This window comes from Oryx dammah, unplaced genomic scaffold, assembly GCF_014754425.2.
Source record: "Oryx dammah isolate SB20612 unplaced genomic scaffold, SCBI_Odam_1.1 HiC_scaffold_11209, whole genome shotgun sequence".
NCBI lineage: Eukaryota > Metazoa > Chordata > Mammalia > Artiodactyla > Bovidae > Oryx > Oryx dammah.
Window position 1 is genome coordinate 5,247,224 of NW_024080602.1, and position 25,722 is coordinate 5,272,945.

Consider the following 25,722-nt stretch of genomic DNA (forward strand, 5'->3'; position numbering starts at 1 on the left):
TAAAGCTTTTAAGCAAATCACAATCACATCTATGAACACATGAAATATAGCACTGTCTCTCTGAGTCACAGTATTCTTTCAGTCTGTAGCTGACATTGGAGCATGTATGGATTGCAGGTCCCCTGGAGGTAGCTCTGGGGCCCCCCCACACCCCCACTAGGATGGGAACACTCGGCCAGTTCTCTAAGGCTATAGAACCATGGAGTCCTGGACAGGAGGGAGCCTCGGAGGTCATTTCAGCTATTCCTACATTAATGGTTCTCTGCCTCTATAAGGAGCCCTCTGATAGGGAATCCTCAGTTCCAGGGACCCCAGGGGGTTGGCTTCTGTGTAGGCCCACTTAACACCTGTCTTAGGCTGTCACTTCAGGGGCTGGGATCAAGCTACTTCCTCAAACCCCTTACTGGGCTGTCCAAGCCCTTCACCTGCCGGTGGGCATGATGTGCAGAGACATATCTCCCTGGGTGTCAGTAGGTGATAGCCCATGGGAGCAAGAGAAGCAAGGGCCAGCCTTCTGGGCAACTTGTTTGACCAGAGCTGCCAAGAAGGATTTTCTTAGCTTCGCTGTCCCCAGGGCCACACCAGATATCTTTCTTCTCTGTCTTCACTGAAGGAAAGAGTCGAGAGAGGAAGTGAATGGGAAAAGCATAACATAGATGAGGGACTTTCCTGGCGGTCCAGTGGCTAGGATTCCCCACTCCCATTGCAGCAGGTATGGGTTCTATCCCCAGTCAGGGAACTAGGATCTTGCATGCTGCACAGGGCAGCCAAAAAAAAAAAAAAGTTGAGGGAGAAGGGACAGGGGAGGGTGCTGCTTTTAAGGTAGTGGATCAGAGTTTCTTGGTCCAAGGATGGACTCAGGGGCTTCAGGACACCCTGAAATCAAAGCCAAATGGTGTGCATATGGGCATATTTCAGGGGAGAAGTTCTGTAACTTTCACTAGATTCTAAAAGCAGTCCATGAACCAAAAAATTTGAGAAGCTCTGGCCAGAAATGTAACGTTTCCCTGACTCAGGCTTCCCACTACCCAGTTACTCAGAACTGGTGAAGTGTTACTGTGTTAGTCAAAGCCTGCAAGTGTGAAATATCAGATGCTCATTACATGATGATAATGCAGAACTTTGCAGCTTAGCGAACCTCTTCCGCCACTTCATGTAAGGCATCTCGGTGCCAAACAGATGCCTGGGAAGATGATGTGATTAATGACACTGCTCTCTTTGTTCTTCCTTGCAGGGCCCAGGATGGTGCGCTCAGTGGCAGGACTCATTGTCTGCTCCCTCCTGCAAATCGTCCTCTCCCTGAACCCCGAGGACCCCAACGTGTGCAGCCACTGGGAGAGGTAAGATGTGGATCTTGGATGGCCAGACACTCCCTGGGGGCTTCACCCTGGTCTTGACACTGCTGGGAAGCCATCCACCAAGGGCCTGCAGTCCAGCTGGGGACACAGCACCATCCTGAAAGGCAGGCCAAACCCACATAGATCCTGTCTGAGACTACGGGGGTGGGGATGAGGGTGGGGGTGCTGAGTGACAGGCAGTGTAAATGGGGCAGCCTGGTAGTTGACACCTTCTTTCCTGAATTCGCACTTCCAGCCACTTTACAGATGAGGAAATAGAGTTCCAGAGGGGTTCAGTGACCAACCCCTATAAAGATGAGGAGAAGGGACTATGGTCCGGAGGTTTTGTTCTCCGAGGCTGTGGTGCCTTCCTGGTCTCCCAGGACTGGCAGCAATGCAGCAGCTCAGATGTGTGAGCCTGGGGGTGTGGGCCGACTGGGGAAGGGCCGCTGCGTTCTGGCCACGGCACTAGGTCCGGGGGAACAGGCAAGGGCCCTGCAGAGGACCTGACTTTGAAGCACAAGGTGAAAGTATTGATTTTGGTGAGCAGAAGGACAGTGACCGGAGACCCAATCAGGAAAAACCGAATTAAACCCTGGAATTGATTGGCCATGCTGACCAGGATGACTCTGCCATTTAGATGTTAATAAATCAAATGAATAAAATTAAGATGGGGACCCGATGGGGGAAGCGGGTGGTAGAGGAGGGCTGGTGAGTGGGGCAGGGGATCCGCCCGTGAGGGTGAATGTCCCAGCCCCACGGCAGGGAGTGTCCCCTCACCGGGGACCTGGAGAGACTGGCTGAGGAGGCGGAGGGATGCTGTTGCCTCCAGTGACCAGGTGCTCCGTGAGGGGTCCTGACAAAGTTGAGACTGGAGTAGTTGAGACTGGAGTAGAAAGGCTGGGATGGAAGTGGGCGGTCCCTTTTTGGGGAAGTGGGACGAACAGTCATGCGATCAGTGACGAGATCTTGGTTCACGCCCGTCTGGAGTTTTCCATCTGTTAGCCCCGTGACTGTCGGATGTCTCTGAACCACCCCCCAGACTACCTCTGTCTCTCTGAAATACGGGGCAGAATTACCCCTGCCTCACAGGCTTGTTGGATGATCAGGGTACCAGTTCCTGAAAGGGCTTTGAGGACCGTTGCTGCTGCTGCTAAGTCGCTTCAGGCGTGTCCAACTCTGTGCGACTCCATAGACGGCAGCCCACCAGGCTCCCCCGTCCCTGGGATTCTCCAGGCAAGAACACTGGAGCTCAGTTATTGTCTTTTCTTGTTGACGACTCAGCTCTGCAGGGACAGTTAACATCAATCCTGTTGCACATCAGGCCCCCTGAAGAGCAGGTGAAAAGCAGTCTCGTGGGTCCTCTCTGCCCAGACTTTGATCCCCTATGCAGATACAGTTTTATAAGCTTTCTGCATGACTCTGAGGGGATGCCAGGCCCTTTACCCCTCCCAGTTTGGGGGAATGTAAACCTTTTTTTCCCCAGTGGGTGAGGGAGAAAGCAGGTGATGTCCACATTAGTCTTTGGTTTGCAGACCTCAGTCTCAGCAGCCCTGTCTCATCCACCTTTCCCAGCTGGGGTACCATTGCTTCCTGCTGATGTCTGTGCTGTATCCTAGCTTCTGGGAGGCCGCCTTCCTATCTGCTCACCTCTGCCTTCCCAGTGCCTCCAACCTCTCCTCCAGGAAGCCTTCCCTGATGGCAGGACCCACCCTGACTTCCCTCTTCTCTGAGCGCCATGTGTACCAGTGGGTCAGTTTAAACTTAAATCAAACTCTCTAATTTTCTAAATCTGCCCAAAATGAACTCCTTTGGAATGTGAAAATATTCTGATCCAGAGCTGCACTGAGCAGGCATTATGGGCTATTTGGGCCATCAGTTGAATTACTGCTTTGATAGATGAAAGAGGAGAGACTCCAGCAGCTAAAAGGAGGTCAAGGAGTTCTCCAGCCTCAAGACCGGAGGCTGTGCAGTGAGGCCCATGTCTCCAGACACCTGTTTCTTCGTGGTTCTTCCAATTGAGCTCCACTGCCAGCTGTGCACGGATGAGTCTAGTCTGTGTCATTCCAGAAACACACCCTGCTCCCCAGAGACCACTTAGGGAGAATTTCCCAGGTGGATTAGTGCTTCTGGCAGGCTCCTCCTTAATTATGCCCCTCCACTGTAAAACCCAGCCGAAAGACCTCCTCTGGCGAGTAAAGCCCAGCTCTATAAGATTAATCTGGCCCCTCATTAGCATGTTGGCAAATGAGCATGTTAAACCACCCAGCCATGAAACCAGGGGCACACACTTCACCCGGAAGCTTGGAGCTGGTTCAAGATCTGGTTGTCTGATTTCCTCGGCGTAGGGCCCCCCAGCAGAGCCAGATCTGTCCCCCATAACACTCTCCCCACCTCCTCTATTGAGCTGATGCCCTTTCTCTGAGCACCCACTGTTCTTATCTGTGCTGGGAGGGACACCTGATCCCCTGGGTGGGGAGTCTGGTCAGTGTGTGGGTCTTGCTCCTCATTCCTTACTGTGGTCAGGGAGGAACTTCCCTCAGTGCCCGGCAAGGAGGTGAGTCACTGCCAGTCGTATAATGATGATGGCCAGCATCTATTAGGCACTGATGGTATACTCATTAAGCTGTGTAGTATCTTTTGTTGAGCATTTTACCTGTGTCATCTTGCTTTACCTTCCCATCACCCTGAGAGATGCTATCATTGCCTCCCATAATCCTCGCAGTAACTGTATGAAGTCCCTGGTAATATTTATCGTCAGTTTACAGGCATGGAAATGGAGGCTTATACTAGTTAAGTATCATATCTAAGGATGTATTGCTAACAAGTGACAGAGTTGAAACTTGACCCAGAGCCCCTGAGGCCTTATCCATTTGTTCTCCTGCCCCCAAGACTCAGTAGAGATGCAGGAGCCCAGGGTTATAGGCTTTCAGAGCTGGAAGGGGCTTGGGGATGTCAGGGCAGGTGACAAGCTCAGTTTCTCCAAGCTGAATTACTGCTTTGATGGATGAACGAGGAGAGACTCCTCATGGAGGTAAACAGGTCCGGGTCATTTCCACATAGACGTGCCTCTGACGCATATCTATCTCTAAGGTGCTGGTATAGCAGCTCAGCAGGGGCCTCCTAACATCCTCCGTGTGGCACAGACAGAATTTCCCACCACCCCGAGTCCGTGTGCATCGCTGACAGCTCCTGGCTTCCTTTTCCTGAGCTAGAGACCTTTGACATTTCTGGTGGCAGCCAGCCTGCTGGGGATTCACTCGGAGGGGCTGGCCTGCCCCAGCCCTCCTCCCTCAAGTAAACTGACAGTTTCCTCAGCAAAGCAGACGGGCTTTTATAGCCTGGACCTGGCCATCTGGCCCAAGTCAGTGAGCCTTCTAGGGGAAAGCGCTGAATAATACCAACTGACACAAAATTAATTCCTGAACTCTCAGCTGAGGTCCTCTCCCCTCCTGCACAGAAAGTGTGATCCTCACTTTCCACCCCGGCGTGACTGCTTTCTCATAGCATTCTTGCCAGTGCAGGAAGGTAGAAAGGCTTATTCTGGTAAAGCTGAGAGCTGCCTGCCAGTGGCTTCTACCCACTGGTCCAGTTTACAGCTCATAGACAGGTAACAAGATGCCACTTTGATCAGGAGGTCTGGGGGCATGGCCTGGATGCATGCCCAGCTATACTAGAGACACAATAGAGCAGAGGGTACCTGGGTGACCTTGAGGAAGTCACTTAACCACTCTGATGCTGTTTTGTCATTTGTAAGATGAGGCTGACAACGCCACTACCTACCTCATAAGATGAGGATTAAGAGGGCTTAAAACACTTAACATAGGACATTCAAATATGAACAGTTACTGGTACCAGCTGTGTGACCTGGGCAAGCCACCTTTCAGCCTTTGTTTCTTCATCTATAAAATGTGACCACTTATTTCATAACGTTGCAGCAAAGATCATCTTCCATACATGCACTTTGAAAACCATAAAGATCTGAACAAGCATAAAGTATTTTAAAACTTGCTGGCTTTGGGCCTTCCAGAACCAAGTAGAATAAATGCAAACTTTATTCATACTCTGTTAAATGAACAAATTAATTAGAACTTCAGAAGATGAGCTGAAAAGATGAGCTTCAAAAGATGGTAAGGGGTGTGTCCTGCATCTTTCCTGGGATCAGGAAAGTTTGAAACCCGAGAGTACCCAGGGCAGGAGGAGAATGGAGTCAGGCAGGGGAGGTTGGAGCCCTGGACACTTGGCTGTGGGGCCTGGCTCCCCTGGGAAGAGACACCCCATCCTGAATATCAGCTCCACCTCCCAAGAACTGACCTCAGTTTCCATCTCCTGTCTGGTTCTCAGCTATGCCGTGACCGTCCAAGAATCATACGCACACCCCTTTGACCAGATCTACTACACGCGTTGCACAGACATCCTCAACTGGTTCAAGTGTACCAGACACAGGTGAGTACCTCTCTCAGATAGTGGGTAGAGGGTGGGTGAGGGAAGGGAGAGGCAACCCTCAGGCTCACCTTCCTCCAAGTTAGTGAAAAGCCCTCCTGGAAGATGGAGTCAGTGCCCCCCCTGCATCCCCTTGGTACCCACTCCTGCTATTCACCCAAGAGGTGCTGCTAGGGGCTTCTTTGTAGTCAGAGCAGCTCATGGGCAGGGCAGGTGGAAAGTGCTCGAGAACGATTACCCTAGGGGGGCACCTCTCATCCAATAACAGATGAGGAATTGGTGGAAGAATATCTCGGCTTCCTTACCCCTAGGGCAGAGGGGCCAGCTCTGAGGCCTGTTCTTAAAAGATTCGTGGTCTCAGGGGGATGGAACCCCAGGCACCCACAGCAGTGAGCTGCTCAAAAGCACACCCTGAATGGCTGTCTTTACTTCCCTGTCTCATTTTCCGTGCCCCTCCCAGCGCTTCCTGGGATCACCTAGATAAACTGCTTGCTTTTGAATCCTTGTCTCAGGGTCTGCTTCTGGGGGAAAGCTAACCTCAGAGGGCTCCTGTTGGAGCAGATGTTGTCCCACACAGGGGACAGGGCTTGGAGATCAGAGTGCAGGCTAGGGTCCAGAACCTCTTGGCGCCTTAGCCAGGCTGCCCATGGGAAGAGCTCCATCTGAATGATTGCACGTGGGAAGCCTGCTCTCTTGTCCGCAGCCCTCCTGGAAATTATGGTGTGCTCTCATGGTACTGGAGAGGGAAAAGAGGAAGGAAGAGAGAACCTGTTCTGAGGGATGACCCTGGGCAAGTCGTTCTATTTTGGGATTCCCTGTGTACTCATCAAACATGTAATGACCCTTGCCCTGCGTGGCTTCCCTGGTGACTCAGATGGTAAAGAATTCACTTGCAATGCAGGAGACCGGGATTTGATCCCTGAGTCAGGAAGATCCCCTGGCGAAGGAATTGGCTACCCACTCTAGTATTCTTGCCTGGAGAATCCCATGGACAGGGGAGCCTGGTGGGTCATTACATATTTGATGAGTACACAGGGAATCCCAAAATAGAATGACTTGCCCAGGGTCATCCAACAAAACATGTTCTCTCTTCCTTCCTCTTTTCTCTCCCTAGTGCCATGGGGTTGCAAAGAGTTGGACAAGACTGAGTGACTAACACTTTAATACTTGCCCTACATACCTGTAGGGTCCAGTGAGGTCAGGGATGTAAAAATACTTTGAACAAAGCAGGGGAAAGTGGAGAAAACTGAGGGGTTAGCTATAGGCAAGGTAGCTTTGTTACTTAAGGGAGTGATAATTCAGCAGATGAAGGGTCAGTGAGAAAGAGGAAGCCTGGTAGGCCCGTTTCCTAGTTGCTGGGCATATGTGTTGCCTCCAGATTTCTTTTGCTTCGTCTTGGTGGGCCTAGTTGCTGTTTGATGTTCTGTAGGAATCATGTTGGGAAGAAACATGGATAGGGAAACTTGCTCTGTGCTAAAAAGCCAAAGTCCTCATTTTCTTTGGGGGTTTTGCTAGTAACTTGCTGTGAAACATTGTGAAACATTGAACATAGATTTAATAGCTGCTTTAAAATCCTTGTCTGCTAATTTTAACATCTGGGCCATCTGAGAGTTGGTCTTCATTGACTGCCTCTTCTTTTATAAAGGTACAATTTTCTAGTTTCTTTATGTGTCTAATAATTTTGAATTGTATTCTGGGCATTATGAATAAAAGAGACTGAATTCTCTTATGTTCTCTTATATTGTTGTTTCTGGTTGGTTGTTTTAGCAGCTAACTAATTTGGCTAAACTCAGTTTCCAAACTCTGAAAGTTCAATATTTTCAGGCTTTTCTGGACCATTTGTAACCTACCCTCCACACATGCACTTCAGGGCCAGAATTTGGGGCAGAATTTTTTACAAAGAATATGGGACTTCCTCTTTATGGTTCTCTCCTTTCTAGGGTTTTCTTTGTCACTTTCTAGTTACTGGGTTCACCCTCAGCTTGTCCTGTGATTCTTCAAACCAGTAGGCAGTGTGTCCTCTGTCTGAATTTTAGCCACCGGGAATGTTGTTGCCTGGGACTTGCCCCTGGGCTCATCTTGTCCTGTGTCATTCCCTTCTTTCAAGTGTCTACTTCTCTCCAATATCTGCCTTTGTTCTCTCTCTAGTGCTCTTTAGCTAGGTTGTCCCCTGCCCCCCACCCCACAGATTGCATAGTTGTTTGCAGGAGGGTGGGTCTCACAGGAACTACTCACGCATTACTGCATCCCCTTCACCTCCCCTAATTTGCCGAGGTAGCTGCCTGTCGCCCTGGTCAAAGGCAGAGGCAGAAAGAGAAGTCCTGCTCCCTCTCTGACTCTGTCAAGCCCTGTGCCAGAGCCAGATTTGCTCTAAGGAGAGGCTTTGTGGCACTTGGAGGCTGGAGCTGCCGTCCATCACCACTGGGGAAGGGTGAGTGAGTGGCTGCTTATTAAAATAGGCTGTATTTCTGAACATGAATTATTTTGCTAAATTATTGAGTTGCTTTGCCGCTTTCCTGATGCCCTGGAGTGTGCATGCTGACAGCTGCACCATCAGTCTCCTTCAGTGTGGGATGGCTTGTTTGAACACAGCATCCATCTGATAGCAGCCTGGCCTCTGGCCCCTTCTGTCTCCTGTTTGCCACCCCAGCACCGGGAATCAGCAAAGATGGGCAAGCAAGAAGCAGGGGGGGACCTCTCTCCTGGGAGGCTTTAATGATGCTGAGAACGCCTCTCCACTGGAAGGGCTTGGGGATAACCCTGTTTGGTGGGAGGCATGGACTGCATGACCTCTGAGTCAACCCTGAGTCATTCTTTATTTGGGAGGCTTATACAACTCCTGAGATTGCCGGGAGCTGCCTTCCTGTGCCGGGGAAGTAGCTTTGCTTGGAGGCTGGCTTACCTTCCATTATGGGCTTTTGACAAAGTAGAATGACCTTAGTTTACGACATTCCCAAATATCACAGATTTCCCTGGAGTCCCACACTGTCATTTGTCATAAAGTGAGCGCTGTAAGGACTGGGAGGGCCGACCCAGCCCATACTGTTGGATTCCCTGCCCAAGTCAGCCTGACCCTCCATGTTAAAGCAGAATAAGGATATCTCCAGTGATGGGGCCCTGCTACTCTGCCCCTGAGCAGGGGTCCCCAGGGCTGGCTCTCCTGCGGTGCTGGTGGAGAAGTAAAAGAGCTCTGGCTTCAAGTCCCAAGGACTTGGGTTGACTCTAACTTTGACCTTGGGAAGTTACTTCCTCTCTCTGGTCTTTAATACCCACTTCAAATCTCCCCCATTTTGACCTTGTGTGTGAGGAAGGGGCTTTGCCTGTCTACCCAAATTTGACTCCCTCTTTAAGGACTCCCTGGTGGCTCAGCTGGTAAAGAATTTGCCTATAATGTAGGAGATCCAGGTTCAATCCCCAGGTTGGGAAGGTCCCCTGGAGAAGGAAATGGCTACCCACTCCAGTGTTCTTGCCTGGAGAATCCCATGGACAGAGGAGCCTAACAGGCTACAGTCCATGGGGACACGACTGAGTGACTAACACTTTCACCTTTGGACTCAGTCCTCACACCATACCTTCCCTTGTCTTACTGCTTCACAATGACAATCCCATAAGCCTAGCAAGCCACCCAGTAGGAACTGGCTCAGGGCTCAGTTCCCACTGGGTTAAACCCAGTGGCTCTGAAACGACAGTGACTTCCATTTGAATCCTGGCTCTGAAACTTTTAGCTGTGCGACCTTCAGCAAGTCATTAACTTCTCACTTTTCTCATCCATAAAACAAAGGGGGAGTTTTCATAAAACAAAATAAGAAGAAAAACTCTAAGGAAGAAAAATAAATAAATAAAGGGGGGCGCATAATAATGCTACTGTCTCAGAGAGAGACTGGAATGAGATTTTGCCTGCAAGTGTCTGGCACAGGGCAAAGTCTCAACACCCATGCCAGCATCAGAACTGGAATCCAGGCCTCTGACTCCCCGCCCAGAGCTTCTGCTCTCTGGATCTTAGCTTCTTCTTCTGAAGAGCTAGTGTTGGTTCTGAGCCTTCCCAAGATGGCACACAAAGCTCTTCCCCAGGCGGTGTTATTTTTGGTGTGAGGGAGATTGATCTACTCTCTGGGACCAAGTCAGACTCAGGGGGTCCTTTGGCTGATTTGGCTTCGGTTCTCCAGTTGGGTGGACCAATCCCCAAGGAGCCATCAGCAGTCATGGTTGGGGTGGTGGCAGTTGGCATAGAAACTCCTGTCCAGGTCACCCCGTGGGCTGCTCTAGCCCTGAGTCTGGAGGTTTTCAGGAGAAGCCTCCAGTTATCATCTACAGTGTAACCCCCAAAGTATCTTCTACAGTCCTTCTAAATATCACTCTGAAGGGACTGGGGAAAAATCAGCAGGTGTAGCAAACACTGCCGAGTCAGTAATACATTCTGCCTCACGATGGCCCGGATCTCACCATCGATTTTTCTTTATTGTGTTCCTTCATAGTCGAAGCTGCCATGCATTTTAAAGTCATTATTGAATGGCATCCTTGATATAGCTTAACACAAATATCATTCTAACAGGAGTGATTGATTTTCAATACTTTCAAGTGGCTTTCTCTCCTGTGCCTTAGGATCAGTTATAAGACGGCATATCGGCGTGGGCTGCGAACGATGTACCGGCGGAGATCCCAGTGCTGTCCTGGCTACTATGAGAATGGAGACTTCTGCATACGTACGTGCGGGCGGAGGTGGGGAGGGGCGGGCAGGGGGACCAAGGGGAAGGGAGGTAGGGCTGTCATCTAGGCCCTGGGCAGTGACCTGAGGGCTCCAGAAGTCCTTGCCTGCTGCCAGCTCTGGGGGGATAATGGGTCTGGTGCAAACACCTTAGCACAAATTTGTCTATCAGATCAGCCTCCTAAGAGGGTGGATATAAGCACATCAGTTCTAGGCTTTGACAGGGTCAGGAGAGTAGTGAACTCTTCTGGAGTGGGTGCCCGAGGAGCAATGGGGAAGAAGTGCCGAGGCCTGGCACAGATCAGGGGTGCTCAAGGAGAAAAGAGGAGGTGAATGGATCAATGGATGGAGGGGGAGAGAGATGCGAGGATGGATGGACCGCTGGGTGGAAGAGAGGAAGCAGGGAAGGTGAAATCCTTGGATGGCAAGGTTGTAGTACCTAGAAGGAGGATGGCAAGAATAAGATTGAAAGAGGCTGGTTCCAGTAATTGGGAGGATTTCCAAAAAGGACTGGGAAATACTGAAGTTCATGAAAGATATCTGTCAACTCTTCCCCTCTTTGTCTACAGAAAACTGAAGCCTTGGTGTCCCCAGAGAGATGAGGGCTAGGTTTCTGGCAGCTGCAGGCCTGTGGGTAGAGGACACTGTCATGCAGTAGGCGACACCCAGGAGCCTGCAGGTCTAGGTTCTGGGTTTGGTCTCCATCTCACACCATGTGGCTTTGGGCAAGTCACTCAACCTCTCTGGAAGAATGATTGTAGGGCCCTGTTGTCAGGCTCTTGGGGACTCTTTCCCACTCACCTCTGAACAATGGAGAGGGCCAGTATGGAGCTTTCTAGTAGGTATTGGGGGTTCCTTCCACTGAAGGAGAGTGGTCAGAAAAGCTAGGAGCCTCCTGTTTAATGGCTGAGAGAAGAATCCAGCCCCAGAGCTTCTGCCTCTTAATTTGGAGAGTGAGTTTCCTTGTTAGTATTCTCCTTGCGTTTTGAGAGGGTAAACCAGGTTAGTACCAGACAGAGAATTTGGGCAGAGTGGGCGTATTGACGTTGGGAATGAAATGACAATTTTCCCCTACTGATGTTACATCTCCCCTAATGCTGAAGAAACTCGATCCTAATTGCATTACAGGAATGAATGAAAAATGCTCTCACAAATAGGTTCAATAATGATGGTTTCCCAGGAAAAGTACAAAGATACTCACCCAAAGCAAACCCCAAAATATTGCTTGCTAGGAGCAGGCCAGAGGACTGGACTGGAACAAGGCCTAGGTCGACACTTCTCTTGCGAGAGGGCCACTGAGGGGACCCAGGTGTAGAAGTGAGATCAGGACCAAGGCTTTACTGCTGCTGCTCTGTCTGCTCAAAGCAGAGCGGGAGTCAGGTGTGGAGTGGGACACGGGACTCATTAAGCCCGAGCAGGATGGATGTGAGTGGCCCGTTGGTGCTCAGGGCACAGCGAAATTATAAAGGAATTTTGGTCATCAGCAAGGGCTCTGGGAATGGATGAGCACGTCGCCTTTCTAATTTCCATTAGCGGATGTCGGTACAGCTCTTGGAAGATGAAGATGGGGCAGAAGCAGAGTGTCCTGATTGCACAGGCTCAGCCTTGCTGACCAGGAAGGGCAGCTTGTAGCCTCCCACCCTCTCCTTATGTAACAGCCAGTGACTACCCGCTGAGTCAGTGCCACAGGCCTGGCACGTCCAGGAAGCCAAGCTAGAAAAGCCACTTGCAGGTCTGGAGGCTTTTCCTAGGAGGGCACCACAGAGTTTCAGCAGTGAGATGGGGTATTGTGCATGCTGGGTAATGGCTCCGAGGGGCAAAAGTCACACAGCCTGAGTGTGCATCTCAGCTCTGCCACTCCCAGCATCTTCCTCTTTATCCTCCTTATCACTGTCTTCAGGCTGCACACCTCATGTCAGGCACCATTCTGATCACTTTGCATACACTGAGGCATCAACTCCTCACAAAAGCCCTCTGGGGTAGCAACCCTTAGTTCTCCCATTTTACAGATGGAGAAACTGAGTCACAGAGCCATTAAGTAACATGACCAAGATCACACAGCTAGAAAGTGATAGGATTTGAATCTAGGCTGTCTTCTCTGAGCCACTCTGGACGTGCTGCTTCTCTTCAGGAATTAAGATGGCCCCTCTCAGAACCTGAGTTTCCACTCATGCAAAATGGGAATAGTAATACGTTCACCACCAGGCACAGTACAGGGTAGGGGCTTACATGTCACCTCACCACTTCCTGGTTTTGGGTGTTAGCATTTTCGTGAGTCTTGACCTTTAATTTCTCAGAAGTCCAGTGATCCTCTCGCTGGGCAAATGCATATCACATAGATAAAGTTACGTGCACACACAACTCTTTGCACACAATTTCAGAGAGTTCATGGATTCCCTTGAAACCTTTACGGGGTCCTCTGGGCCATAGTGAAGAGTTTCTGCCATATGCTTGTGTTTATCCTCTCCACTTATGTTTGTTGCTTTCCATTATGAAAATGCTGGGGAATGTAGACACCAAGGAGTGATGGTTGTTGCCTTGGGGAGCCTGCAGCCTGGTGGGAGGAGGTGGTCTGGTTCATGAATATGTGCAACAGAGTGTTGTCCATGCTTTGACAGGCATCTCAGGAAAGCAGGGTGTATCAAGGAGTTAAGAGGAGAGGCTGTCTTTTTAGCCACACCCACTTGTTGAGCATTAATGAGAAATCAGCTATAGACGAGGAAGGCATCACAGGGTGTTTCAACACAGTATTTATTAAATGGCTATGTTATCCTGCTTTGCAAACATGTTAACTAATGGGGCCTGGTCAAGGGAAATGCGTTTGGACTAGTGAGAGAGAAAGAGAGAGAGAGAGGGAGGGAGGGAGGGAGGGAGGGAGGGAGAGAGAGAAAGAGAAAGAGAGAGAGAGGAGAGAAGAGAGAGAGAGAGAGGAGAGAAGAGAGAGAGAGAGGAATTTCCTTGGTGGTCCAGTGGTTAAGACACTGTGCTCCCAATGCAAGGGGCATAGGTTCAATCCCTGGTCAGGGAACTGGATTCCACAGGCCACAATTAAGAGTTCGCACACCTTAACTAAAGATTCCGCATGCCGCAACGAAAATCAAAGATCCCGTGTGCTGCAACTAAGAGCCGGCACAGTCAAAAATATAAATATAAATAAAAGTAAATATTATTAAAAAAAAGTGTGGCAGGTCATGGGAGTGAGGGAAGAGGTTCATGAAGCAAGTGGACCCTGAGGTGAGGTCATAAGAGTAAGTTTCTAGGGAAGAGTACAAAAATGATTGCAAACAAATATTATCTAGACTGAAAATGGGAGAATTTCACAGCCAGAAGGAAACTAAGATCATGGAAGTCAAGCTTATCACAATACAGATGGGACAGTAAGGTCCAGAGTGAAGAAGGGACTTCTCCCAGGTTCCCGAATCATAACTGGGGCAGGGCTAGGACTTGAACCTGGGTCCACAGACTCGATCTAGATCCTTTGATGCTGCCAACTCTACCTACTTCAAGTTCATCCCTGTATCTTCCTGGGGGCCAGTTCGGTGCTGGGGCACTTGTAATTTATGTGCTGACCGACACTGAGGGGATGGAGTGCAGAGAGGGATGTCCATGGAGGTGATTTTAGGATGAACAGGAAACGAGGAATGAGGAGCAGGTTTCAGGGCCAAGAGTTACCAAGCACCACAGTCTGGGTGGCTTAAACAGCGAGAGTGTATTGTCTCTCCATTCTGGAGTTTGTGCGAGCTCTACTCTGACTCTTTGCGACCACACAGACCGTAGTCCTCCAGGCTCCCCTGTCCATGGGATTTCCCAGGCAAGAATCCTGGAGTGGGTTTCCATGCCCTCCTCCAGGGGATCTTCCCGACCCAGGGATAGGATCTGTGTCTCTTGCATCTCCCGCGTCGGCAGGTGGATTCTTTACCACTTTGCCACCTGGGAAGCCTGTTCTGGAGGTTAGAAGTCCAAAGTCAGGCCATCAGGGTGTCCCTTCTGGGGGACCATCTGTGGGCAAAGATCTGTTCCAGGCCTCTCTCCTAGCTTCTGGGAGTCCTTGGCTTGTGGCTCCATAACTCTATTCTTCACATGACTTTCTTCTCCTTGCGCATGTCTCTAAATTGCCCCACTTAAAGGACACTAGTCATATTGGATTAGGGTACAGTCTGATGACCTCATTTTAACATGATTACCTCTGTGAGATCCTGTCTCCAAATAAGGTCCCATTCTGTGTTGCCAGGAGTTAGGACTTCAACAGATGGATTTTAGCAGGACATGATTCAACCAATGACAGGCGGGTGTTAGCCACTACCTGGACTCTGTTCCTGCTTCTTGTGCTGGGAGAAAAGGGAGAGGGGATCAGCCAGCCCCCTGTGGGCTTTGTCACCTTTCCACAAAGAGTGGAGGCCCCAAGGTCTGGGAACTTGTGAGAGGAACAAATAGTAGTGAGAGGGTGCAGGGTGGGCCAGGATGCGGGGTGCTAGAAGAGAAGCTTGTAAAGCTGGGAGCATTCAGGAGCTAAAGCCTTGTAGTCCCTGAAACTCTACTCCTCCCTCTCCACCCCTTGGAGGCCAGAAAACCTCCAAGCTCACCAAAGCCTGGGGGGACCCATCTGACGCCGGAGTCTTTGGGATCCTGTACAAGAACATCGCCTGTGCTCTGGGAAGGGGCAGGAGGATATTGACTTCCTTCCAAAACCATCTTCCTGGAGCCTGTTCTTGGCAGGTGCTAGGACAACACTTACTTGGGAGTGACAGCCTTAGCTGATTCTGCCACCAACTTGCTGTGCAACCTTGGGCAAGTCCCTTTGCCTCTCTGCACCTACTGTGGCTTAGGATGGATCATGCCTGTGTGTGGATGGAGGAAAGAGGAAACAATAAACAAGTGTCCTAGAAAGCATAATGCTTGCTACAAATGCAGGTTGGCCTATTTTTCTCCTTTTTGTACCATTTCCTCTGGCCCAGAACTGCCATCATCATCCCAGAGCCCTTGGCAGTCCTTCTAGAACCACCTGCACCAAAGCTACCCACCCCCTCCCATTATCTAGAGACAGCTGAGTCCTGGCCACTCTTGGTTGTCCAGGTATCAAATATTTCCTGAAGATCATTGAGTACGAGCACATTTCCTTCTTTCTCCTTTCTTGCAAGATAGGGCAGTGGGCATTTTAGGAAGCTCTGTTCTTTGAAAATATTGGCCCATATCAGACTTGATGAGCTGGGTTATGCTGCAGTAACAAACAGCACCCAAATCCCAGTGGCTTAAAACAATGAAGTTCTGTGTCTGATTCACATTACATGTCCATTGAGGGCCAGGTGGGCCCTGCTCCTTGAAAACATCACCCCAGGACCCAGGCTGATGGAGCAGTCACCTTCTGTGATGTTGCTGGTTGATTTGACAGAGAGTAGAGGGCTTTGGCTGGCGAAGGCAATGGCACCCCACTCCAGTACTCTTGCCTGGAAAATCCCATGGACGGAGGAGCCTGGTGGGCTGCAGTCCATGGGGTTGCTAAGAGTTGGACACGACTGAGTGACTTCACTTTCACTTTTCATTTTCATGCATTGGAGAAGGAAATGGCAACCCACTCCAGTGTTCTTGCCTGGAGAACCCCAGGGATGGGGGCGGGATGCTGTCTATGGGGTCGCACAGAGTCGGACATGACTGAAGCGACTTAGCAGCAGCAGCAGCAGCAGCAGCAGCAGCAGAGGGCTTTGGCATGGGCGTCCCCAGTGGCTCAGCAATAACGAATCCGCCTGCCAATGCAGGAGACACAGGTTCCAGCCCTGGGTTGGGAAGATCCCCTGGAGAAGAAAATGGCAATCCATTCCAGTGCTCTTGCCTGGAGAATCCCATGGACAGAGGAGCCTGGCAGGCTACAGTCCATAGGGTTGCAAAGAGCTGGACAGGGCTTGGTGACTAAGCAGCAACAAAGAGGGCTCAGGCAGACTGAAGTCAGAGGGCCAGAGGTATTTAGTGAGTAGACTCAGTCCTTATCACAGGCGCCTCATAGATGCCATGGTAATCACCATGCTTTACTGATCCTTTGATATCCTAATCTCAGAATCACCCGGAAGGTTTGTTACCATGCATACCCCTGGGTCCCAGCCTCAGAGGCTCAGATTCAGAAAACCTGGAGTGAGGCTGGGGAATTTGCATTTCTAACAAGTTCCCAGCTGATGCTCACACTGCTATAACGGGACCCACTCTTTGAAAACCACTGGTGTTAGTTATGCTAAGGCATGATTGCTGTGCTGACCTCATCTTTTGGTAAATTGCAAAGAGCCTAGCTGGTTCTCAACAGGTGTATCCCCTTGATATTTAGGGCTTCTCCTGATGGGAGAAGAGCACATCTCAGAGTGGCCAGTGAGGAGGGAGTTTCTCTACACAACCCCCATGTCTCTTATCTCCCTTTGGTCAGCGTTTCCCCCAGAGGGAGTTAATTCCGCCCCCCGCCCCCCCGCCGCAAACTTCCAGACTGTGTAGTGAAGCCCTTTCAGTGGCCACTGGGAATGCCAAAGCCTCCCCCTTGCTGTGTGGATTTCATCCAGATCCAGAAGTGGAGGGATCAGCCAGAAATTCTGGGTATGTGACTGATGGGCTGAGCTCACTGAGGGGTGCTCAGCATACCTGGGTAACCTGGTTGAACTGTCCCCAAAAGGCCGACCACCCAGGCCCAATGGGGTCAGTCTATGTGGGTGACTGACGGGGAGAAACCCACAGCAGAAGATCCAGGAGGTTGGCTGCCAGGAGGGAGCCCAAGGGGTGCATAAGACTTACTCCAGTAAACTCACAGCATTTTTTAAAGCGGGTTGTTTTTTTAACGTTTTGAATATTTACTTATTTGTTTGCTTTTGGCTGCGTTGGGTCTTATTTGCAGCACGTGGGATCCTTCATTGCAGCGCACGGGCTCCAGGGCATACAGGCTCAGTAGCTGTGTCGGGGGCAGGGGCGGGGTGTGGGGGTCTTGGTTGCCCGTGGCACGTGAAAATCTTAGTTTCCCCGACCAAGGATTGGACCCGAGTCCCGTTGCTTTGGAAGGTGGATTCTTAACCACTGCACCACCAGGGAAGTCCCTCTTCGTACCATTTTGGGATTTAGGTACCTCATATTTACTGTTGCAGTTGTTTTGCACAGTCAGCTGTCATTTACCTTGAAATTTAACTCCTGTTGACTCTTCTTTGCTCCCATCTCTTCTTGCCTCTCACTTCTTCCTTCTTGGTTCAGCTTCGTTGTTCTTGAAGGGTCTTTTTTTGTGTTTTTTTTCCCCAGAAGCGTCTACGAAGTGATTGACTCTAATGTTCTAACTTGTCTGAAGATGCCATTATTTTTGCTGTCACTCTTGGTGGGTGGTTTACTGTGGATGAAGTTCCAGGTTCTCAGTCATTTTCCTTCAGTGGTCTGAGGATGTTTTTCTGTTGTGCTCTGGACTTGGTCATTGCAGCGCTCTGCGGTTTCCCTAGATTGTGTATGGGTGTGAAGCTACTTTTATTAATACTGTTGGCTCCTCAGAGGTATACATCTTCCTCAAGCTAAAGAGTCATGTTCTGTATCAGTTCTGGAAAGTTCCCAGGCATATCTCTTCAAATATCTCCTTTCCTTCATCCTTCCGGTTCTCTCCTTTTGGAGCTCCAACGTGTTGGACTCTCTCATTGCAGCCTTTGTCTCTCCTAAGCTCTAATTTTTCATCTCTTTATCTCTCCAGGCTGTATCTTGGACATTTTCCTCCAACCCATTTGTCAAATCCTTTCATTCTGCTAATTAACCTGTCTTTTGAGGTCTTAATTCCAATGACAACATGTTTCATTTCTAGTTCCTTTTTTTTTTTTTCAAGATCTGCCTGTTTCCTTCCTGTAGTGCCCTATTCTTTCATTATAAATTCTAATCCTCCTTCTATTGCTTTAATTATTTTAAACATACTCCTTCTGTAGTCTCTTTAAATAGTTCTATCTTGAGCTATTAGTCCTATTAGATCAAGTTCTTAGGATATCAGTTCTCCCGTTTGTGGAGGTAGCTGATTCTCCCTGATCATGGGTTGTTTCCTCACATAGGTTGTAATTATTTCGTTGTTTTTTTTTTTTTTTCTATGACCCTTTTTGCCTTTTTTCCCTTCCCCATCTCCTGGGTTGTACAAGAGCCCCACACACTAGTTTCACATTCACTTATTAGGCACACTAATGGTTTTCACTGATTCAAGACCAGCCTTTGCACTGATAATTTGGTTTGAGATTACAGTGTGTGGTGAAGGCTTAGAGTCTTTTCCCCTCTTAAAAAAAATTGTGAAATTCACATAACATAATAAACTATTTTGAAGTATTCAATTTAGCGGCGTTTAGTGCTCTCACCGTGTTGTATAACCATCACTCCTATCTAGTTCTAAAACTTTTTTGCCACTCCTGAAGAGACCCTGCACCCATTAAGCAGTCACTCCCCAGTTCCCGCTCCTGTTTTTTTGTTTCTTGTGGGAGACATTTCTCCTCATCCCAAATCCTTGTTTCTTTCCTAGGCTGGTTAGGCAGCATTTTCAAGTATCCCATCCTTGGAGCTGGCAGCTCCCAAGGTCCAGTCTGTCTGTGTGGGTGTTAACCACCATGCTCCCAGCCTGGGCTGAGGACTAGGGGTAGCAGCTAGCCAGGGCTACCTTAGCTCCCTGGGCTACCTTAGCTTCAGCACCTGACCTTCTGCAACTCCTAAACTCCCCCTACCCTTTTCTCACACTTAGGGATTTATTTTTCTCTTATTAGAGTTCAGGTATATATTTAAAAAATATTTTCATTATGTTTGGGAGGCATTTTTGTAGCAGGAGGTGCCTATCTTTGCGCTTTTTACCTTGTCACTGGAACTGCCCCTGGTTTACAGTGAGTGGCAGAATCAGGGGCTTTATAATCAGACCCTGTGACATTTAAGATCGCTAACTTCCAACAACGTAATAAAACAGTAGTATAACCTCTGGTGGTTTACCCAACATTTCCCATACAGAGTGTCACTTGGTGCTCCCAGGCTGGAGAGGTGAGTATTATTGTTACTGCCCTTGTTACAGTGGGGCTTCCCTATGGCTCAGTGGTAAGGAACCCACCTGCCGATGCAGGAGACGCAGGTTCGATCCCTGGGTTGGGAAGATCCCCTGAAGGAGGAAATGGCAACCCACTCCAGTATTATTGCCTAAGAAATCCATGGACAGAGGAGCCTGGCGGGCTACAGTCTATGGAGTTGCAAGAGTCGGACACGACTTATACACTAAACAAATGCCTGCCCGCCCTGTGCAGCAGAGGGAACTACAGCTGACTGAGGCCACGTGATGCACCCACATGCACAAGTGCAACCCAGGATTTGAGATCAGCTTCCAATCCTGTACTTTCCCTTCCTGCAGTGGGTTTTCTCTTGGCAGGAGGGACCAATGGCCAGGAGAGGAAAGTGGGTTGAGATAAGAGGGCAGGTAGAGAGGTGTATAGGGAGAGGAAGGGACTAAGGGTAAACTGGTTTGACCTTAAAATTTTGCTAAATGGGTCTGATAGGTGCCAGGATCAGGGTAGTGAGTGGGGGATGGCTGCGTGTGTGTGTGTGTATGCATGTGTACCCAGAGCTGTGGGCTCTGTCTGAAACACATAAATACTAGGCGAAATAATTCTCTGCTGGTCCTCTGAGAGGCTCCCCGGGGAATCCTGCCTGCCGCCATCACCAGGAACAGTGCTGATGGTGCTCCCTGGGGTCACCAACCCCTGGTGCTGAGCTTTGCTGCCTAGAACAGCATTCATCTTTCCATTTGTCCATCTATCTATCAACATTTACTCGATACCTGTGCCCTGAGGGCACTACAGAGTCCTGGGAATAGAGAGATGAATAAGAAGCAAGTGGTCTAGTGGGGGAAAATGGTTATATATGTGTGTGTGCATTTAACTTTTCAAAAATTCCAGCACAGTATAATCACACTGTAAAGAAGCAGGCAAAGACACAGAGGGTGTCACCAGGCTGTTGGAGGGGAAAGAATGGCTATCGCGCTGCCCCAGCAGGCCCTCGATGAGTGGCCAAAGCCAGTGTGGCCATGAGCATCTCCTGCGTCTGTGGGCTTAGAGCACTGATTTAGGATGCCTGGAACGGCTGATTCGCACTGACCCAACTTATACAAGACTGATGCCTAACCCTGCTGCCAAATAACTCAGGTGGAGGGAGAAACAAGTACCAAAGACTTGCTACTGTTCACCCGTGAGTGCTTTTCAGGCCCTCAGTAAACAACTGTTGAATGAGTAAATTCATGGTCTAGGCACCCCAAGGCCCAGCAGATTCTCTGGACACTCATCTTGTTAGCACTTGCTTTGGGTTCCTCGTTTTCTGACGCCTCGTTTTCTGACCTGGTAGTTTGGGAGGTCTGGAAGCCACGTGGTGGTTGATTCCATATGCTGGGTCCCCTCGGTCACTCTGTCACACTGGGTGTGATGCTGCTGCCCCATCCATTTCTCCCACTCAAAAGTGAGTTCCCCAAGCAGAAGAATCACGTCTTCTACTCCATGGGCTATGCGCAGGACCTGGCACTTAGTACTGAATAATTATTGAATGAGTGACCAACAGGGTGAATGGATGAAACAGAATTCATTCTATTTCTACCCCCAATACTGAGAGACCTCTTAGGAAGAAGCGAGCAATTCTCTCTGGGGAATCTAAGGCCGGGGTGTCAAAGAAGATTCTTTGAAGGAGGTCAGTTTTGAGCTGAGCCTGAAAGATGAGCGGGAACTTGGGAGGAGGACAAGAGATGGGCAATGGCTAGGAGTGTGAGTTTTGAAGCCTTTTGTGCCGTGCTGAGACTATTTCACCACTCTATCTTGGTTTTCTCATCTGTAAAATAAGGTAGAGCTGTGTTAAGTGCCTACTGTTTGGGTTGTCATGGGGATTAAATGAGTTACCACAAAGAGAGCATTTAGGCCAGGGCCTGGCACACAGTAAGAGCTCAGTAAATGTTAGCTACTGCTCTTTGTATTATTTTTGTGAGAGAGACCATTCTCTGGAGAGGGGACAGCCAGAGCAGAGATGAAAGGGCAAACAGGATCAGCACACTCCCAGCAGGAGCACAGGCAGAAAAGTGGTGGGAGAAGGGGCCAGGGTGAGGCGCGTCTGGACCCTCAGCTCTGCACTGGGCGGACTGGACAATTTCAGGAGATCACTGAAGCAGCCAGTGACATGCTCACTGTAGTGTCCAGGGGCAGCAGTGCAGAGAAGCATGGGAAGAGAATAAAGCCAGGTTAGGAGGTGTGTGCAGGGGCGGCTGAGCCGTGGCTGTGCCCCCTACCTTGGTCCTCAGACACAGGAGATCTGGGGTCGGGCAGGCTGTGTTCTGCTGGCTTAGGCCTAAGCTTCCCTGCCAGGCGCCCCCTCCCTCCCCTGCCCCCACCTGTACCAAGTGCCAGCAGGGTCTTTTGTGCTGATGCAGCCGTGGAAGAATGGAGGTGCTGCTTCTTAATTTTCAGCTGCAGCTGTAATTAAACCTCAGCTGTCCAGACTGGGCAGCCTCCAAGGTGAAGCCTTTATTAGTGTCAGAGTAGTGGGCATTTATTTAAGTCCCCTTCCTGGTGTCCTGGGCCGTGTGAAGCCTGTGAAATAGCAAACTTGTCCCCAGCCTAACTCCCCACTTCTCTCTGGAAACTGCTTCAAGGTCCCCACTTTCCATCATCTGAATTCCCTCAATATCTACAGGATCCCACCTCTGACTTCCTTCCTGTCCTTGCTGGGAGTTGGCTGCTTCTCTGAGGTTCACACCATGTGCTAAACCCCAGGGCCTGGCCTCGGCTAACTCTGACCCATTGCTCCCATGCGGCCTCCTTGCGCTTTCTCCTCGTGTCCTTGCCTCAGCACACAGGGAGCCCTGGTTGCTGCTCCCTCTGCCCCTGGATACCACGTGGCTCACTCCCCATTTCACTCAGTGTTCTCTCACACGCCATATTATCAGAGTCTTTCTGACCCCATGTCTGAAATAGGAGCTCCTTCCCTGACATCTTTCTGTAGGCCCTTATCCTGTTTTTGTTTTTTTTTTCAGTTGACTTACAATGTTGTGTTAGTTTCCAGTGTACAGTTAAGTGATAGTTATCCATACATATGTATTTCTATCTTTTCAGATTCTTTTTCCTTACAGTTCATCACAAAATACTGAGTATAATAATTCCCTAGGATATATAGTAGATCCTTATTGGTTGTCTATTTTATATATGGGCTTCCTTGATAGCTCAGTTGATAAAGAATCTGCCTGCAATGCAGGAGACCCTGGTTCGATTTCTGGGTCAGGAAGATCCGCTGGAGAAGGGATAGGCTACCCACTCCACTATTCTTGGGCTTCCCTTGTGGCTCAGCTGGTAAAGAATCCACCTGCAATGCGGGAGATCTGGGTTTGATCCCTGGGTTGGGAAGATCCCCTGGAGAAGGGAAAGGCCACCCACTCCAGTATTCTGGCCTGGAGAATTCCATGGACTCTATAGTCCGTGGGGTCTCAAAGAGTCAGTATATGTATTTTATATATCGTAGTGCATATCTCTTAATCCCGAACTCCTAGTTTGTCTCTCCTTGCCCCTTTCTCTTTTGGTAACCATAAGTTTGTTTTCTATGTCTGTGGGTCTGTTTCTGTTTTGTGTATAAATTCATTTGTATCATTTTTTTCAGATTCCACGTATAAACAATACCATGATATTCGTCTTTCTCTGTCTGAGTACACTTAGTCTGATAATTTCTAGGTCCATCCACGTCGCTGCAAATGGTGTCATTTCACTTTTTCTTACAGCTGAATAATATTTCATTTACATAGATACCACATCTTTTCCATTTCTCTGTAGATGGATATTTAGGTTGTTCCCACGTCTTGGCTATTGAAAACAGTGCTCCTATGAGCATTGGAGTGCATGTATCTTTTCTAATTAGTTTTCTCCTTTAATTAACATTGTCATACCTGACATAGAGACATAGGCTCTATCAATATATTTTGTATTTTCTGTCTTTGACTAGAATATGCAGTGACATGGATGGACTGGCCCCCACCTCTCCTGCTCCCCCTCAATGCTGCTGCTTTCTCCAGATGCTGTGCCCTAGACTCCTCATCATTCTGTATTTCACTTCCCCAGGGTCTTGTCAGGTCTGCTGATCCTCTGCACACCACCCTGGCACCTGACCTCTCCACGCACTTACTCTCAGGGACTGTGTACAGGCTGCCCCTGTTTCCTGGAACCGCTGGTCCTGTGTCCCCAGTTTCTTCCTGGAGATTTTTGGAGACTGCAGAGCTGCTGATCCCTGGGAAGCCCCATGGATACCTCCCTCTTCCTCTTCCCTCTAGGTCCTGATCTCAGCCCCTTTTCCCCACAACTGCCCTTACAATTGTCAACTTATTTATCTTCTGCCTGAACGGTGAGCTTGTGGAGAGTGGAGGCTCAGGACCCCTCTGTGTCCCTAGCACCCAGCTCAGGGCCTAGCAGGGAACATGTTTTGTGCAGCCTTAGTTTATTAGAAGGAGGACACATAGGCTGGCTTTTCCTGGGGGCCCTCCAAGGACACCCAAAGGAGTGGTCTCTGGGCAGGGCCTGAGACCTCAGAGTGAAGGGTGGCCTGTCCCAGTTAGGCTCCTCATTTCCACTCACTGCATTCCCTTAGGACCCCAGAGCCTAGTGTTGTGTGTGTGTGGAGAGTCTGGGGACCCTGCTCTGGGGCTCTGTGGGGACTGAGTCTGTGGTTCCAGAGCCCAGGAGACTGCTCTGGGTTGGACTGAACTTGTAGTCACGGGGAGGCAGCAAGTTTGTTTCTGTAGTGCTTTCTGGTTTGGGTTCATAGAGTTCCTCCTCCCCTCCTGGCTCCTTGCCTTCAGAGCAGAGAGCTTTCAGAAAATGGCCATTCTGGGGTTTGTGGTGATGGACCTGCAGTCCTGCGTCTCCTCGAATGCTGACTCTCTGATTAAGGACAGCCGAGTGGCTTCATTGAGAGTGGAAATCGTGACTTGGCGCCTCTCCGCCATGGCCACTTCAGTACACTTGACTTTGAAGGGCTTTGGTCAGCTCCCTGTCAAGTGGTTGGGGTGGGAGCGTGCTGAGGGAGATGGCCAGCCTCTCCTACCACGCAGGCCAGGCATTAGCCAGCTCTCAAGGCAGGCCTGAGGGTCAGGTCCCCTCGCCTTGTTGTAGGCCCCTTGTCCCTACCTTGTCTAACCCTGGGGGTGAGCATGAAAATACTTAACGACAGATATGGCACTTCTACGAATAGGTTAGAGTGGAATAGTCTTGGAGGTCTGTTGTGGGGCCATGGTTAACCCTGTAGGTGCTGGATTATGGGTGGATGGGTGGGGGTAGGCTGGGAGCAGGGCAGTGGTGGCAACCACCTACCAACCAGAGCAGAAGTATTTCACTACTGTAATATTCGATCCCCTCCTCCCCCGAACTAGAGCACCTGGGTCTTATTTGACCTGGAGACGTGATACATCTGGAAGGGGCATCTCAGCTGGAGCATCTGGCTGGGGGGACTGCGGGATGCTGTGAGTCTACCTGTGTGAACGCTGCTCCCAGCCCACGCGAGGAGTGTCTGTGCGGCACGCAGTGCCTGACACTGTGAAGGTCATGAGCACAGACCCTGGACTGGACCGCTGCCTCCTGCCTGTGTGACTGTGGGCAGATCACTTAGCTTCTCCAGGCCTCTGATGACTCCATGGTGTAGCAAGACTGCCTTCCTCGTGGGGTTGTTGGGAGGATTAAATAAGTGACTCTGTGCTAGCCAAGCCCATGGCGAGTGCTGTGGGAGAGCTCGCTTTCATTCCATGTGTACATGCATATACATGAGTGCCAGGTTTCGCTGTGTGGGAAGAGCTCCCCTCGTGTGTGTTGTGTGTGCACAGGTACACACTTGCTGTATGTGTGTGTCACCCATGGACAGGGGCCCCATCCCCCCCGTCAAGTGCAGATCTGCCTGCTCGCGTGTGTTGAGAATCTGAGCGCACGTCTCCTCCACTCTCCTGAGAGTCACCTTTCCCATCATCCTTCCCCACTTCACTTTCTCCTTCTCCCTTGCAAGCAGCCAGTGGTGGTGAATTGTCACCTGGGGAGCCAGATCCGCATCTTTGCTCCTGATGGAGTGGGAAGAGGGAGCTGACTGACACTATCAATCTCATTCCTCCGGATGGAGACAGACCTGGAACCAAGGGCAAAAGCCAGAGGTGTCCTCCCGTCCCTGGTCAGACAGAAAACTGGCCCTTGAGCCACCTTTATGAGCCTGACCAAAGAGAAGGAAAGAGGATGTTCC

The 25,722-nt window shown here is 49.9% G+C and overlaps 1 protein-coding gene across 1 annotated transcript in view; it reads left to right on the forward strand.

The window, feature by feature from the left end:
- Positions 1-1,239: 1,239 nt before the first annotated feature.
- The window catches only part of LOC120860911 (multiple epidermal growth factor-like domains protein 11), a 189,000-nt gene continuing 164,517 nt past the window's right edge, over positions 1,240-25,722 (forward strand). Inside the window, exons 1-3 of the mRNA XM_040236633.1 lie at positions 1,240-1,340; positions 5,682-5,783; positions 10,383-10,483. Of these exons, the coding sequence (XP_040092567.1) occupies positions 1,243-1,340; positions 5,682-5,783; positions 10,383-10,483 (301 nt within the window). The 5' untranslated portion in view covers positions 1,240-1,242. The remainder of the gene's footprint in view (positions 1,341-5,681; positions 5,784-10,382; positions 10,484-25,722) is intronic.